Consider the following 18441-nt stretch of genomic DNA (forward strand, 5'->3'; position numbering starts at 1 on the left):
TCTTTTCTTTTGGATATATTCTTTTAAGTAGTCTGTCTTTTTATGATGGATTCTTGCCCAGTTTTATTGAATTTAACTTTCCAGGAATATCCATTAACTTAATTAATTTTGTGAAAATACTATCCATACATTATTTAATCTAAAATGTTTTCAATTATAAGATGCACAATCATTTTACCTACCACTAATAAAAACAAACAAACAAAATATTGCCAATTATAATAGCCAGGAGACATCAACTGAAAGGTGCATCTTGATTTCAGGAATATTAAAATATGAAAAACTGTATGTTTTGAATTTATAAAATACAAAACAATTACCATCACAGCTTTACCATAAATTTCCAATTACAGTGTATACATATTTATACAAAATTAATTACTTTTATGATACTTTTAGGCAAAGGGATACTGTGCTGTATATTTAATGTACAACAATGACTTTGCATGTTTTCAAAAATATTCTGAGAGCTTTAAAAGATATCCTGCTAGATTGGACTCCCCAAAATCATAACTTTGTCTATTTTGTATGTACCCCAAGTACCTACATGGAGATACAATAAACATTTCTTATGTGAATTTGTGAGTGAATTCATGTTTTATTATAAATACCATGTATCTGTTTGAAGCAAAACCCAATGAAACAAACAGGAATTATTAATTACTGAGCTCTCTAAATGCCAGCTTATGTTTTTCAGATATCTTATACTTCTTACAGTATAGCTTCTCAAGCCTGCCTTTGTTTTCTCTTTTTGCCAACTTATTTCCACTTTCTAAGTATTCGATTATTAGGAAGATGTTTATAATTCAGTGATGTTTCCATTAATGTTTTGTGAATTGTCATAAAAATTAAGTGACATAATTCATCTTTTATGACTATCCATACATGTACACTTAGAAAGTTAAAAGGGAAAAATTAATCTTAAAAACTGCCTTGTAGTAATATACTTAATCCACTTGGCAACAAACAAGTAGAGATCAGTAGGCCAAATATGGAAACAAGTAATTTAACAGTGGGACCAAATTTGTAGGGTCTGATTTTATTCTTTCTTGCTTTTCCTCCATTTCTAAGACATTTCTGTGGCTTTGGTGATGGTTGATTACAAAGTTATTCTTATGTGACAGATGCCATTTAGAAAAATCTTCCTAAGTTACCAATCCAATAACATTTGCAATATCAATAGTTATATCATATTTAATTTAATACAAATTCATTCTGATTTCAAAGGCAGAATATCACAGTAGCTAAGGACATAGCCTCTGGAACTAGGATCTCTGCACTTGCAATGTATCTCTGACTCTTGTTAGTAATATGGACATGGAAAGTTAGTTTATTCTTTTGTGCCCTATTTTAACCCTTCTCATGTAATTTGTATCCCTCTTATATATTTTGTGTAAGGATTAAATTAGTTAGCACATGTGAAATTCTTAACAGGTCAGGTCAAATACTAGATGCTGGTTTTGGTTTCTCTGTTTTTCCCTCCAGACCGAGTATGTCCTTCACTGTCCTACTCTGTGACCTGGGAGGCTGACCTTCATGGTCTTCATTACTTGGACCCTCTTGCCCTTTGATTTACAGTTGGATTTGCAACTGGAGACAATGAAAGGAGATGAAAAGACAGGAGGAGTGACATTGGGATAACCCCTCCCCCATTTTCCTACTGCCTGATTGTGGTTTTGGCATTGATTATCTTTCTCTATCCTCTTTCTATACCAAAGGTCGCAGCTACGATGTTGTGGTCTATTTCCTATGGTCTAGCTACTGCCAGGTATGTTACTACTGCTCCCTCCTGATGCCCCATTAGACACCAGGCTTGTCAAGGTTTGCGTGTATCTAGGCCCTGGCACTTCAACACCCCTTGCTGATTTTCTTTACCGTGTTTACATTCTCTGTTAATAATCCCTTTACTCAACTATCCTCAACCAACCATTTGAGTGTACCATTTATTTGCTCCTGGGATCATAAACAATATAGTGCTGAATTATTTAGTTTAAGATAAATATTAGATTATTTCCTTCAAGTCAATGAAATATCATTAACAGTGATAACATTAGGAGTTGCAAATCTTAGGTAAGAAAATTGATTTTATTAACCTGTGTCATGGGCAGCATAAATTTCCTAAGAATTAAAGCGGTCGTGTGTGTGTGTGTGTGTGTGAGTGTGTCTATGTGTGTGTGTGTGTCTGTGTGTGTGTCTAATGTGTGTGTGTCTATGTGTGTCTATGTGTGTGTGTGAGTGTGTGTGTCTATGTGTGTGTGTGTGAGTGTGTGTCTATGTGTGTGTGTGTGTCTGTGTGTATGTGAGTGTGTGTGTGAGTGTGTGTGTGAGTGTGTGTGTCTGTGTGTGTGTCTATGTGTGTGTGTGAGTGTGTGTGTGTCTATGTGTGTGTGTGAGTGTGTGTGTGTCTGTGTGTGTGTGTGTGAGTGTGTGTGTGTCTGTGTGTGTGTGTCTGTGTGTGTCTATGTGTGTCTATGTGTGTATGTGTGTGTGTGTGTGTGTGTGTGTGTAGAATTGGGACTAGACTGCAGCCAGAACAAAATAAAGGCTGATAGACATTTCCTTAGGGGTTTTACACATGGTCCTTCCCATCTATTTCTCCCTTCTCAAGCGTTGGAATCCATGGGAGTACTGTTTGAGTGGCCAAATCAAGTCAAATGTAGAACAAATCGCAGTTTCCAAATTTAGTGGGCATGTTGGAGTTGCTGGGTGGGTTGAGGAAAGAGTGATCCTCAGTGTTGGGTGGAAGAAGCTTACAAGACCATAGAACTAAGAGCTAGCCCTGAAAGGTGCTTGTAGGAATAATTAAGAAGGTCATGGCTAATTTCCATTCAAGTAGGAATTACAGGAAGAATCAGGAAGCCTGAAAAATTATTAAGTACAGTGGCTGTAATAAGGGGACTGTAATAAGGGTAACAACCTTTTGACACAATTGGGCACCTAATTGATAAATCTATATTGCATCACAGAGGACTTGGAGGAAACAGATTGTTTCTATATTTCCATCCACAAACCGTATTCTGGATCTGTGCACGGCTGAGCTTGCAGGAAACAGAGACCATTATGAATCATAAAGGTGAAACCGGGGCATAGAGGCATTAACACTGTATGAAGCAATACCATTTCTTGTGTAAAACAGCAATGGTTTTGTTCAGCCTGGAAAGGAATTTAAAATAATTGGCTTTCCCAATATAACTCACTTTCATCTTATTCAGAGTTAAGTATTTCCAACTCGGAAGTCCAGTAAAATCCTATAAATATGACAATTCTCACACTTATCACAATAGGAGTACAGAGATTATAATATGATGTTAAGAGGAGGTTATGAGATCTGAAGTCAGACTTCCTGGATTTGAATCCCAACTCTGCTACTTACTCTCCTTGTAATTTTCCACATTTTTTTCAACCTCCGCATGTCTCATTTTCCTCTACCACATTCTTGAGATCAGAATACTATTTATTGGAAATACTGTGAGAACTGAATAAGTTTATACATGCAAACGAATTAGTAGAATATGTATCACGTAGTAAACATTTAATACATCTTAGCTTTATTGTTATATGTGTCTCTTCCCAAGCAGATTACCTACCTTGAGGTATGAATCTATACTAATAAAAGGGTAATATGCTAGTTAGACTGGATAGACCAGACATCTTCCAGCAGTGGCAGCAGCAGCAGGGTGATGGGGGTGGCGCCTTCCCCTGATCTGCCTGGTCGCCTCCTGCAGAGGGAGGCCAGACTGCAGCTTAGGCGTGCTCTGTAGGACATCCCCTGAGGGCTCCCGGACTGTGAGAGGGGGCGGGCCAGGCTGAGGGATCCTCCCCGCCCCCAAGTGCACAAATTTTCATGCACCGGTCCTCTAGTATACTTATAGGATGAATAATACAATAGGTATTATTGATTACCAAGTCTATCATACGGTAAATACTAAGTATTTGCTTAATGACTAAATAAGGTTAACTTGCCTTAAAATATGAATCTCAAAGACAAAAGAAAACCATATATATTGTCTTTTATTTCAGTTGTCACTTGGATTTTCTTGTTAATCACTAGAGAAGAGAGTGTTAATAGTTTAGTGCACTTTAAATTTCTGTGTGTTTTTTCCCAGTATTAACACATCAATGCAAATGCATATCTATACCCTTGGGTACATATAGCAGCACTTTCACATTTAAGTTTTGATTTTGTTTGTTCATAGTTTAATTATTTGCCAAAAAGTGAAAATCATATTAAAACAATAACCAGTAATAAGTTATAGGCATCAATAAGGGAGGTGGTAAACTACGCATTTATATTCTTTTATAGAGAATATCACAGATTATTTTATACCACGAAATTATAGTCAGTCTACCTAATTTGTACTAAACAATGTACAAAGGGCATCCAATGCTATTATAAACTTGGATAAACATCCAATTAGCATCAAAATATACAAAAGACAGTTTGCTTCTTCTGTTTACTAATTCTGCAATTGTTTTAATCTATAAGATACTTTTCCACATATCATTAAAAAACAAGTAGGGTTTCCTGAAGAAAAAAAAGTTAAGAACTATGGACTGTTAGGTTTCAAAATGTACGCTAAAGTAGCACGAGGCCAACCTCATTGAAATAGCCTGGGAAAGCACATGTCTTCATGCTTTATGGCATTTACACAAGGCCTATTTGAGGATTTTACTGTTTAAGAATAATTCTGTTACTATCTTATTTTATGGTTATTATGGGAGAAAATAATTCATAAATTAATAATATTTACTATTTATTGGTTTTTCTAACAAGTAAATGGAATTACAGTACAGATTTCATAAGTATAACCCATTTAATATTCACAGAATGGCTAGATAGGAGTTAAAAGACAAAGTAATATTTATTTCATTCATTAGATTACCCAGTAATTAGCATTGAGCTTGAATACAGTTGATAATCAGTAAATATTTATTAAACAACTGGATGGCCTTTCCTTTGAAGTAGGTCCTTACTGGAAAAGTGTTGACTTAGTCTATTGCTAAAGTTAAAGTATTACTAAATGTACAACTTTGATCAAATCAACAAATTACCTACATTTTTGCATACTGTAGGGTTTCAGTGAGAGAATGCCTGAGGGATACCCTCACTTTATCATGTGTAAGAAACTGTAGAAGGAGGGAATTCAAGCCTAAAATGTTTATGAAAGTTGCTGACAAAAAGTAGTATAATTAAAAGAAGAGCCTGCAAAAATCTGATTCTGATCCACATAAATTGAAGGCTAGAAAACATAACCATTGAAAATATTTTAGAAAGAGCAGAGCCAGTATTTGCTGCAGCTCTTTTAAGATTATGACATCAGCTAATAAATCATAAAGAAACGAAGAATAAATTAACCTCTAGAAGCCAAAACCACAAGGCGCAGGTCAGACTTACCAGCACGGTCACCACACGGAGGACCACTCCGCGCATGTTATTCTCCAGTTTCTTGTCAGTCAGTGACCCATTCAGCCCTGTGACAGGGTTCCAGCACCCAAGCTGAAAGATCAAATAGCTTGGTCACTTTTCTGCCTGCAGAACAATCCCATCACCTATGTATAGACCCTCCAGAGGGCTTTGTGATAGATCTTAGAATGACTGATACAGGAAGGGTCCTTTGCAGGTTTTCTTTTTTACTAGCAAATGAGCAATCAAAAATACAATTTCCTGCTTTTAAATATCATCACATGGCATATGACTGGACCAGACATACTTCAGGAGACTTGTTGAAGATATCTGACTTCATGAGAAGTTATAAACACACCAAGAACAGTCTTAATAATACACTAATTGGAAAAATAATAGCGCATATAATTCTAGCATGTCAGTTCTAATAGATCAATTACTGCACAAGTTAGATTTTTTTACAGTTTCAATGGTTTTAATTACATCTTACACTGCTTTTATTGGGGGAAAAACAAGAAGATTTTTAATGTGGTTAAAAGGATTACTGCTTTTATTTGAGGAAAACTCATGTATATTGTTTTGTTGATTTAAAATATTCACAGTACATAAAACAATATAATTTGCCTTTTCGATTTCTCAGTGCTATCAATTTACTTGGAGAATTTTGGCAGCAGTCTTTCCCTTAGTCTTGCCATGATTCACTGCTCTTTACTCTTCAAAATACTAGTTTAATTTTACATCTTCATGTAGTTCTTATCTCTTGTAATATCAAAATCTGAGAACTACCAGCTTTAAAATTACTACCTATAAATCACAACAGGATAAAAATGGATGACTCTCAATTCAGAAATAAGAAGAAAAGAGAGATGCGGTGACTTGAATGAGCAGATAACTGCTCAAGAAGCAAAGCTGCAAAGAGAACGTTGTAATGTATATCTTGGGAAGAAATGTCATGCCATTAATCCTGATGCCAGGTCCATGATGCTTTAAAATGTGACCAACCTTTAGTCATATTCAGAGACTGTTTGGATTAACTGAATGGTTTATAGGGGCACATGGTGATTTGTGCTGCTTCCTTTTCAAGACTGTGATTTATTTCCTTGTATTGCATTTTGTCTGTGGTTGCCAAAGTCATCAATACACTGGCAACTATTCCTCACAAATAAATGCTTTAGGTGCTTTCTATTAAAACTCTAGTTTCTCTTTGAGCTCCCCAAAAGGAGTTGAATTAAGGAAACTAAAGTGTATATATAATACAGGGTAGGGCAAAAGTAGATTTACAGTTGTTCATATTGGAAATAATACAATCATCTATATACATATAAAAGCCTAAGCTACCAAACAATGGGTCGACTGGTCGATATGACATGCACTGACTACCAGGGGACAGATGCTCAATGCACAGGACTGGGCTCCCTCCTGTCTGAATCAGGTCTGCGGGGACTGGGCTTAAACCGGCTATCTGACATCCCTGAGGGGTCCTGGATTGCAAGAGGGTGCAGGCCAGGCCGAGGGACCCCACAGGTGCATGCCATGCACCAGACCTCTAGTTAATAAATAATAATGCAAGAATAAACTCTGTGTTTTGCATATTCACAACTGTAAACCTACTTTTACCCCACCTGTATATCTTAAGAGAAGGGGATCCCACAATATAAACAAAAAGTCAGCATTTTTCTTATTAAAATAATTTGGAAAATGCTGCTGATTTGTTGGTTTCAACTGTAAAGGCACATTAAATTCATACAATGATATGTCATTCTTTGTTACACAAAATGTCTAATTATAACAGATCCAATTAGCAAATCCAAATGTGTCGAAAGTCTAATTATCAGAGATATTGTAGTCCTCTTGCCAATGTTAAAAACTTATGAAATTTCTTTTGAACTTTTGTTCTCTTCTGAGGTCAACCAAATTCTATCCTCAATTATATTCCTTGATAAGAACTTTTTCTAATTATGTTTTTAAGATTTTATTTTCCTAGACCAAATAGCATTCATGAAAAACGTAATCAACAATATTAAGAGAGGAGCTAATTTTCTAATGTGCTATCCATTTTACAATTATAGTACTTAATTCTAAGCTGAATGAATAGCTTTTACTACATCATCTTGTTCAGAGATAAATATGTCTACTAGTAAGCTGCCAAAGTAAACAGAGAAATCCATATTTTTTTTTATCCCTTTGAGGTTTTTTTTTAAAGTTACGTAAATTTATTGTCAGTTTGCCCAAATAAATGACATATATTAGAGCCAAACTTGACCACAGTATTCTGGTGTACTGACTAGTCAAAATATTTACCAGTGGAATAAATAAAATTTGCTGAGCAGTTTGTTTCAGCGATGCTCTGGACAAACATTTTAAAATGTATAATTTCAAGCTTCTTAATTCTGTCCTCCCTTCAGCATAACTAAATACAGCTAATGGTTTAAAAATTCTAAAATACTCTAGCATGAGGGTGGGTTTGAACTAACAATAATAAAAACGTAATTGAAGTAGGTAAAGTAGGTAGATATATCTTGTCTTCAGGCCTAGGCAATGACTTTAAACATTATTTGTACCATATATGATGTTTCTTCCCTCTCTTTTTATTTTATTCCCATTGATTCTTCCAGAGGCCATGTCTTGACCAACAATACCCATCCCTTTGGACCTTTGGAGAGCTGTTTTCTCTGTTTAATCCTAGGAAAGTGTTCCAAATGATCCAATATTTTCATGACTCTGACTTTCTGGTTTAGCAGTTGCTAATGATAGTGTATGTGACCTAAGCCAATCCAAGTCCTTCCTTAAAGTTTTACTTTTAATATAAAGTGTGTGCATGGTGGTCAAGTAAATAAATTGATATGATGTACTTATATGTTTTAATGTTTGGTCAGATTCTCCCACATATATTATAAGACATAATGTTCTCCTCTGCTTGATGAAGGTTTTTCACCTTTCTATTTTCTTTTTTCCCCTTCCTTCCATTTTTCCTTCCATCCATTTCTTTCTTGTTTTCTTTATTTTTCTCTATCAGACTCACATGTGTTTTGATTATATCACTTGTAAAGTTATTCCTGCTCTTAATAACAACAGTCTGTATTTTAGGGTTGGTGATTCCTTTTACTTAACTCAATTCTTCATATGCACAAACTCTAATACTTAATGTTAGCTGTGGACAGCAAAAACTAGGATTTTCAGAGACTAAATTTTGAGGAATAGAAAGTTTAAGATACAAATTCTCTGGAAAACTAGAAATAAAGTATATCCACTCATCGGATATCAACAATGAGTATAACAAAAATGTATTAAGGAAGTAAAGTAATACTTATTTCCTATATAGAACAGAACAATTATTTTTACAGTTTTTGTAATACTTTCTATATGCCAGCCATGGTACTAAACTCTTCATACAAGATTTAATTTAAGCCTCAAAAAAGCTTATGAGAAGATACTGTTATCATTATTACATTATAAGCATTGAAACTAAGTATTCAGCTAAGGTCACATATCTGCTAAGAGAGAAAAGTAGGATTTAAACTAGTGCTTTTTAAAGTTCAGACTCAGTGGTTTTTATTGTGGTGCTGTTTTATAGTTTAAAAATTATTTTTTGTCAACATGATCTATTTAAGGTAGGCAAAGAAGGTATTATTCTTATTTTATTGTCAAGAAAACAGACTCAGAACTGTTAAATGGCTGGCTCAATATAATAGCTAATGAATTCACATTTTGGTAATACAATTCAAAAGGCAAAATCATCATCATCATTATTTTTATAAAACTTATTATGACATATACACAGTGCATAGAGCTTTGCTGATAACAATTTACTTCTCAGAACCACCTTATGAGAAAGGTATCATTACTATTTCACTGAAGGGGCAGCTAGGTATCAAGAGGTTCTGCTCTTTCCACTGGAATATATTTTATGAAGAGGCATTTAATAAAATAAGGAAAGTAGTAGAAAAATGAAGTGGACAAGATATTCTGAAAAATATTTCTGAAAATCTCTACTTTGATCAAATTTGTAAATATAAGCATGGCACATCCTTTATTTATTCTAAGGCCTGACAGTGTTTCTCAAAATGTATACCAAACGCCAAAGATGAAGTAAACATCAGTAACACACGAGGAAATGTTGATTATCCACACCTTTTTGAAAGATTTCTCAAGTTTTAAGATTCTTTAATTTCTGTTCATATCCATTCACCTCCCAGAGGTTCACTTCAAGCTGTTCTGTTTGATTGTAATAACTCTTCCTCCAATGATAGGCAATAAAAATGAGTTCACATAGATTCAAATTGAATTTGTATCTACAATGGGTCGTATTCCTTGCAGCATAGCAAGATTGACAGGCATAGCGTTTGATAAAAACTAGAATTTCACTTAGGTTCAAGTGTGAGGCTTATCTAACAACTTTCCTGTTTTCACTGTTTGAAATTTCATTAACTTGGCTTCCCCGGCTATGTGAAGAAGGTTATTTTTTGTCTGGTTGTGTTTTTGTTTTTCTTTCTGTCTCTTATTGTTTTAAACAAAGAAGCCAAAGACTAATAAAGAAAATGCACACAAAATCTCCCAATACTATTATTCAGTTGAGCTCTTTCTAAGGAAATAATAATAGAGTGGCCCCTGCAGCACATGATATTTCCAGAAAATCATACTGCTGATGGCAAAAGTAGATTCACTATCTTCCAGGGTCTGACAATCCATAGAAAATTTAGAAGGGATACAACAACTTGAAAAAATTAAATTTCCATTCAATTAAAGTATATTGATTTCCTATAGTATGTTCTGGTTATTGCCTAAAGTCATCTTCAAAGCTTAAAAATGCTTAATGCTTTAATTATCTCCTTCATTGGAGCTTGAGCAATAATAATCTTGTAGCTTTCTGTTAAAATCAATGTAATATCTTGTGTTCAACAAACTGGTTGATGTATTTGCAAGAGAATAGTAGTATGCTCTTAACATTACATGTTATGTCATTAGTAAATGCTCACGTTTTAGATGTTTACTCTTTTTTTCTCTCCAATGTTTTCACTTTCCATCTGTCCATGGGCTTTGAAGGATGATGTTTGACTTACATCCTTATTTTTCAGCCAGTGTTACAATGTCAAAAAGAGCTGAACTGTTCAACTTTAATTTTACGCTCAATAGCCTGTTGGCTTTAATAACAGGAGTCAAGAGAGCTCTTAATTGGACGCCAAATGGAATTCCCTACATTTATTAGCTTGTATTCATATGGAACAAACGAAGCCTAGCCATAGCACCAAATCTCCAGCCGCAGGACACAAGTATCCACTGCCTGAGGGCTGTGTGCTCCCAGCGACTACATTTCCTTTATTTGCTTTCTCAGCCTTCAAAGGAAAAGAAGGAACAACAAAGGCATAGGCAATGCAGCTGAAAGCCAACTATTCAGAAATGCACAGCTTTTATTTGGTAGATATTACTTCTGTAATGGATTTTAAGTATAAAAAATACATATGGCAGGTTGACTCCAAAACACAATTTATGGAGTTAAATTGGAATGGTGTCCTCTTGGACATGTATAGGAGTGTAGTGTGCCAGGAATCCCTCTAATAATAATTTTCTGTATGGAATTTCCACCTGCAAAATCAATTCACTTTGTCAGACTTGCTCCCTAGGGGGTGATTATTCCTACAGTTTGGTCATTAACCATGAAGTAGTGGCTGTTCTTTAGATTATGTGCAATAGCATTAGCACTAGAGTTTTCTTCAGGATAAAATGTCTTTGAAAGTCAGGGGAAAAAATCTCCTGATTCAACCATTTGTATTTCCCTGTACTACTGCTAAAAAAACCCCCAAACAACCCTTCTGTTGTATGTAATAATGTACAAGATGAACTTAAGTGATTTCCACAAATAAAGAATATAAACAAGAGAAGCTCAAAGGTGTTGTTTCATATATATGAAAATAACTCAAAGTTGTTATGCAGCCATAGTAGTCACTCTCAGTTATCAACTGGTATTTAACTGATTTAATGATATTTTTGATTCTTATGTTTTCTCTTCTTTTATAATTATTCTTGGTGCAAAATTACTATCCTATATAATAAAAGCCCAGCGACCGAATGGCAAAACAACCAGAATGACTGGTCAACCAGTCGCTATGATGCAACTGACCACCAGGGGGCAGATGCTCAATGCAGGAGCTGACCCCTGGTGGTCAGTGTGCTACCACAGTGGGAGTGCTGCTCAACTGACCGGGATGAGCGGCTGCTCCCGCTGCAAACCCCGGGCTGACGAGCAGGAACCCGGGCTGCGATCATCACCTCCTCACCCCAGGTTCCTCCTCCTTGCTCCCTGCCACCTCCTCCGGATGCCCACAGGCAACACAGTGCTTTTGCTGGGCTTGCAGAGCTGACCCCAAATCCTGGGAGGTGGGTTCGTGGCTGCCATGGAACTGAGGCCTACTCTGCCGCCTCTTAGTGCTATTGTCCCTGGGCCTGGCCCTGACCAGGTCCCTGGAGAGGCGAGTGCTCCAGCTCCAGGGAAGATGCCGGACCAGGGAGCAGCCACTCTGAGGGCAGGTCCACAGCAGCTTGGCTGACTGGAATGAGCAGTGCTCCCACAGCAGGCCGATCCCCACAGGCCATGCCTCTCATCAATGCATGAATCCCGTGCACCGGGCCTCTAGTTATGCTATATTTAGAGGTAATATATTTTAGTGTTTAACAGGGGTCCTCAAACTATGGCCCACGGGCCACATGCGGCCTGCCAAGGACATTTATCCGGCCCGCCGGGTGCCGCTGCCTGTCCTGCTTAGCAGCCGACTCGTCCCGGGCCCACAGTGTGCATAGGAATTTGTTCATAGGTTTTTTTTTTAAACTATAGTCCGGTCCTCCAATGGTCTGAGGGACAGTGAACTGGCCCCCTGTTTAAAAAGTTTGAGGACCCCTGGTTTAAGATCAGAAACTACAAAACCAGACTACTTAGTCTGATGCTGCTGGGCAGGCATGTGATGTTGGGCCTCATTTCCTCACCTCTCAAATGGGAATAGTAAAAGTGACTTCCTCACAGGGCTGGTGGGAGTGTTAACTGGCTTAATATATGTTTAGACATATTCTTGGTACATAAAAACTAAAGAGGTGATCATTATTATTCCCACACAATCAGTATTTTGCTCCTTACTCAGCCTTAACACCTGGAAGCCTCTAGTTTCAGTGATGGAGTATGCTCAAAACTATGGGTCTCAACTTTGGCTGCATATTAGAAACACCTGAAAACTTAAAAAAAAAAACAAACAAACACAAAAACCCAACAACACACACACACACACACACAAAACTCTGATGCCTCAGCCCAATCCCAGAACAATTAAATTAGACTCTTCAGGGGTGTTCCAAGGCATCAGTGGTTAAGTCTTTCCAGATGATTTCAATCTGTAGGCAAGACTGAGAAACACTGCTCTAAAACTCCCTAACACCCAGGGATTGCCATCTTCTGTGATTACTTAACCTTACAGACTGTAGACATCGATTTTACTGACTTCCTTTGAAAACTCTAACTAGGGACACTTTCTTAAATAAATAAGCTATTTTATTTTTCTTATCTATATGTGTAAGAGCCTAAGCGACCAAACGGCTGGTCACCATGATGCACACCGACCACCAGCAGGCAGATGCTCAACACAGGAGCCGCCCCCTGGTGGTCAGTGCGGTCCCACAGCGGGAGCGCTGCTCGGCTGACTGACAGGTGCCAGATACAGTACTCACTGCTGGTGAGCACTGCTGTGGCAGTGCGGGCCTCTCCAGATCGGGACTGACTGGACACAAGCCCGCAGCAGGCACAGCAGGGCTGGGATGAGTGGGAGTGGCAGGCAAGTTTGGACTGCCGGTTTCGGCCCATTCCCGCAGGCCATGCCGAGGGACCCCACTGGTGCACGAATACATGCGCCAGGCCTCTAGTCTTAAATATTATAGGAAGCTATAAATTCTGTGAAGCTAGAATGATGGCTACCTTGTCTACTCTTGTACTTTTACCCTTTATCATAGCATTAGTATATTGGTACATAGTAGGTCCTGATAGATATCTAATCAACAAATGGATGAATTAAAATTCCTACTATCCTCTTTACTCTATTTTTATTTTTATTTTTTGGCTCTCTAGTTCTAGCTGAATGAAAACAAAATATCCCCAATCTGAGGCCACTATCATATTGTAATCCTGACAATTTTCATGACTCTTCAGGGTGATTCTCCAGACTAAACTTCTACTAGCTCTTGTTTTCTTTCTCATCAGAATATTATATTTTCTAGTAATATATTAACATTTAACGATTATACCCTGATAAAAGTTGATGAATTTTCTTCTCTTTCATTTGGTTCTACCTTGAGATGCTTTAAAGGGGATCTCCATTTTAAAATCACATTATAATTCTCCATCTTTTCTCCTATATTTTCCATTAAATAATTAATCACTTAAGGTCAGGGACACCATCTTAATCATCTCTGTGTGTCTCATACCTATTACAGTGTTTTGTACAAGTGAAATAATTATTTTTATGGAACTTACAAAGCTAATATAAATGTACAATATTTAATGTAAAGCATGTCTATTGCACTTTAGATCTTTTGTTCCCAATCTAAAAATCTCAAGATGAAAAATTTTCTTATATTCTACTATCTCTTCAACATCTCTGCTTAGATATCTCAAAGGCACCTCAAATATCTAAAAGAGGAAGCTCATAATCTACTCCTTACCATCCATCTAGTTCCATTACTCAGAAACCAGGAAGTTAGTCTTACCACCTCTCACATTTAATGAATTGAAATCTACCAATTTCACCTCCTTAAAAAAATATCTTAAATCCATTTAACTCCATCTCCAAGATGATTCCAAAGTATAGCCAAATTTAAAAAACCAATGGTTTTAGAAACATAGTTTCCTTGAGTAGAAGAAACTTAGACATCACCATTATTCAATGATTTATGTATTTTACTCATCCTTTAGATTTCAATGTGAACGTCAATAACGTAGGGTAAACTTCCCTGACCACCTTCCCTATCCCTAGGCTCACTCATGTCACTCCAATACAGTATCACATTTTTCTCTTTTATACTAATATCTCAGTTAAGTATTTTAATTTATATTTTATATGATTAATGTTTATTGCACCAATTATCTGTAATTTTCTAAGGGGATCAGAAAAAAATTACTGTTTTGTCTTCCCCTTTAATAAATACATAATTCCTGGAACAAAGTGGGGCTCCAGTTTTTATTGAATACTAAACAAATGTAGGTGATGTTTAAAGAAGAAACTGAATATATCTTGCAGTGATTGTTGATTGTTTTTTAAACAATGCCTTAAATGAGATTCACAATATATATAGCCAAGACACTTCTGCCAGCTAATAGCTGAGCTTTTTAACTTTTCCCTAATTTGGAATGTGAATTATCAACTCTCATTCTTCCTGGGTGCAGAAGGGGTGTAATAATGATCTTCCTGTGACCTTTTCTCATAGGTTTATGTAATAAAGATCAAGAAATGCTTTATAAAAGTCTTCAAGTATGAGGAATGATGATATTACCTAACTCTGTAGAGAATAAGTTGTCATATTAGAGCTCTAATTTGAGCAATTATATAACAACAATAGCAATACTGAAAATAAGAGTAATATACAACATATGCTAAGTGCTTCTTATATTCTAGGCCTCATTTTAAGATGTGCACCTATACTACTTCACTAGAAAGAGAGCCAAAAAATACCCATAAAATAGCAATTTTTATGGATGAAAGATTACTCATCTAGGAGAAAACCCTCTCAAGAAAACAGAATCCTCTTTTTCTTTCTTTTTAATATATATATTTTTATTGATTTCAGAGAGGAAGGGAGAGGGAGAGGTGGAAACATCCATGATGAGAGAGAATCATTGATTGCCTGCCTCCTGCACGCCTCCCACTGGGGACTGAGTCCTGCAACCTGGGCATGTGCCCAGACTGGGAATTGAACTGTGACCGCCTGGTTCATAGGTTGATGCTCAACCACTGAGCCATGCTGGTGAGGCCAGAATCCTCTTTGAGGAGTCCCGCTCCTGGTCTGAAACCAATGAATGGTGTTTTAGGCCTGACATAGTCAATTACAAAGGCTTTACCTGACAGGCCTGTGAAACAAAGTTGCAGTCAAGAACTCAGTCCCCTTAGACTGGCCCTGCTTTTATGTGATATCTGCATGCGGAGCCCAGGAGCCTCCATTCAGAGCTATTGGGGCTTTGGGCTGAAGCCTCCCCCAGAGTTCAGAAGAGGGAGTAACCTCGAGGACACTATTCTCTATCTTAATCCTCAGTAATTTCCCATTCCTATCCCCACCCTGACCCCTGGTCCATAAAACGGAGAGAACCTTTTGATCAGGGGTCCCTTCCCAGTGAGACAATTCTCACCATCTATGCACATATAACGGACCCTTGCCTGGTGCTATTCTGTATGTGGGGAGGAGGCGGGTGGGGAACGGAGCACTGGGATCACCTGGACCTTTCCTCTAGGCTTGCTTTTCCTGTGGCAGTAAGTGAATAACAGCTTCATTGTTACTTTCATTTTGACTTGTCTTAATCGACTACTCCCATACCTGGCAGCTCAGTTCTCCCCAACTCAGCCCTTGACATCTCTCATTTTTAATGATGGTTCACCTTTATTGAAGACTTCCTAGGAGGTAGGCATTATGCCAAGCTCTGGCTATCACTTACACTTTTTTGCTATAATCCTATCAGAGAGGTACTATAATTATGGTAATTTTAATAGATGAGGTTTGAAGAGCTTAACTGACCTGTTCTTGGTCACTCGGTTGGCAAGTGAAATAGCCAGGATTTGAAATGAGGCAGTTTAGCCTAGAACCCACTAGGTCATTTTGACCTCAATTAATGACATACTTTTTCAGAGGAGAATAGAGGAAGAGGCATAGAGAAAGCCCTAATTGGCTTTGAGTTCTTGTTTCCCTAGTTTAGCTCTATTTGTGTTTTGGGGCCCTTTAAGAGGTTGAACTTTTCTTATAAAAAAACACACCCTTGACAGACCAAGATAGCAGTGTAGGCAAAGGCCTGTACTAGCTGCCTCCCATATCCACAACAAAATTACAACTAAAATACAGAAAAACCATCATCCAGAACTGCCGGAAAGCTGGCTGAATGGAAGTCCTACAACCAGATAGGTAAAGAAAAAAGCACACTGAGACTGGTAGGAGGTGTGGAGACACGGAATGGTCTGGTCCAGCACCTACATGTGCCGCTTTTTTAATTGGGAGAGAGATCGTCTCTGTGGAGACCGTCAGGAGGAATGAGGGGTCCCAGCCTTATACCAGACCCCCAGCCCAGGGTTCCAGAGCTGGGAAAAGAAGTCCCCATAACTATGAGTTGTGAAAACCAGTGCGGATTGGGGCTCAGTGACACAGAGGCTGCTGGAGACCCACCTGAGAAGTAACTGGATTATCTAGCATCCGGCACAAACTTGGGGTGGCTTTCTCTCAGAGGGAAGTGCTTGCAGGAATCATTGTTCCTATGCTGGGACCTCTTCAATTCCAGGGCTGACTGGCAGCCATTTCTGTTTGCTCCCCCCTGGTGATTCCCTGAGACCCCGCCCCACCCAATTTACAACCCCATGTGCCGGATAGACTATCATCTATCACAGGATTCACTATATTTCTGAGCATCCTTACCAAGCTGGGTGCAATGGCTTTTGCATGTGAATGGCCCATCCTTGCTCAGGCTAAAATCTGTCAAATAAGCTGCACCTGGGTCAGGGAGCCCCAAACCTATCAATAAAAGGCCCAAGACCCGGCACCAGCACCAGCCTGCCTTGTTTTACAGATGGGCCTCATCTGGACACTGCCAAACGCAACACAAAGAGGAGGAATCTCAGATCTCTCTGTAGCTCCTGCTGGGTGGCCCCAGGCAGTGGCTGTCTTTATTCTTCCCTGGAGACCTAAGAGCCAGTGTGAGACCCAGTGGTCAGTGTCAGACCATACCAGATTACAACTCTACATATCCATAAGCGACACACTCAAGGGGCAGACTCAGTGAGCACCAAAGCCCCACTGAAGCAACTAATTCTCCAGATGGGTGGTTCCTACATAGCAGCTCTCCCACTGTATTTGCAGCTGGTCCTCACAGCTAATTGGCCTGGAGGTTAATTCCTCCCAGTGACACCAACAGCAATCAAGTCTCAACTACAATAAGACTGTGCTCACAACCCACAAAGGAGTGCACCTAGAGTATACACCTCAGGTGATTGGGGAGGCTGAGCTATTGGCCCTATAGAACACCTACTATACAAGGTCAATCTATCAACTCAAGGAGACTTAGCAACTACCCAATACATAGAAACAAACACAGGGAAATAACCAAAATGCAGAGAAAAAGAAACATGTCACAAATGAAAAAAAAAAAAAAAATGGAAGAAAGCAAACTACTAGATATAGAGTTCAAAATCACAGTTATAAGGTTACTCAAGAATCTTCTAGAAACCTCCTAGGGACTTAGTGAGACTGTCATGGATCTTAGTGAGAATGCCAAACACATGGAAAAGGACCAACCAGAAATTAAGCATACACTGACTAAAATAAAGAATAATATACAGGGATTCAATAGTAGAGTAGAGTATCCCGAGAATCAAATCAACAGTTTGAAATATGAGGAAGCAAAAAACACCCAACCAGAAGAGCAAAAAGAAAAACAAATCCAAAAATATGAAGATAGTCTAAGGAGCCTCTGGGACAACTTCAAGCGTACCAACATCTGCATTATGGGGTGCCAGAAGAGGAGAGAGAGCAAGATATTGAAAACCTTTTGAAGAAATAATGAAAGAAAACTTCCACTACCTGGTGAAAGAAATAGACTTACAAGTCTAGGAAGTACGGAGAACCCCAAACGAAAGGAATCCAAAGAGGACCACACCAAGACACATCATAATTAAAATGCCAAGGGCTAAAGACAAAGAGAAAATCTTAAAAACAGCAAGAGAAAAGCAGTTAGTTACCTACAAGGGAGTGCCCATATGACTGTCATCTGATATCTCAATAGAAACTATGCAGGCCAGAAGGGAGTGGCAAGA

At 38.0% G+C, this 18441-nt stretch overlaps 1 protein-coding gene across 4 annotated transcripts in view; it reads right to left on the reverse strand.

The window, feature by feature from the left end:
• The window catches only part of GRID2 (glutamate ionotropic receptor delta type subunit 2), a 1502079-nt gene that overhangs the window by 465096 nt on the left and 1018542 nt on the right, over nucleotides 1-18441 (reverse strand). For all 4 annotated transcript variants that reach the window (XM_080647673.1, XM_080647670.1, XM_080647671.1 and 1 more), the window contains one exon: nucleotides 5396-5497. In XM_080647673.1, coding sequence (XP_080503799.1) covers nucleotides 5396-5497 — 102 coding nt within the window. The remainder of the gene's footprint in view (nucleotides 1-5395; nucleotides 5498-18441) is intronic.

Source organism: Plecotus auritus, assembly GCF_963455305.1.
Source record: "Plecotus auritus genome assembly, chromosome: 1".
Classification (NCBI taxonomy): domain Eukaryota; kingdom Metazoa; phylum Chordata; class Mammalia; order Chiroptera; family Vespertilionidae; genus Plecotus; species Plecotus auritus.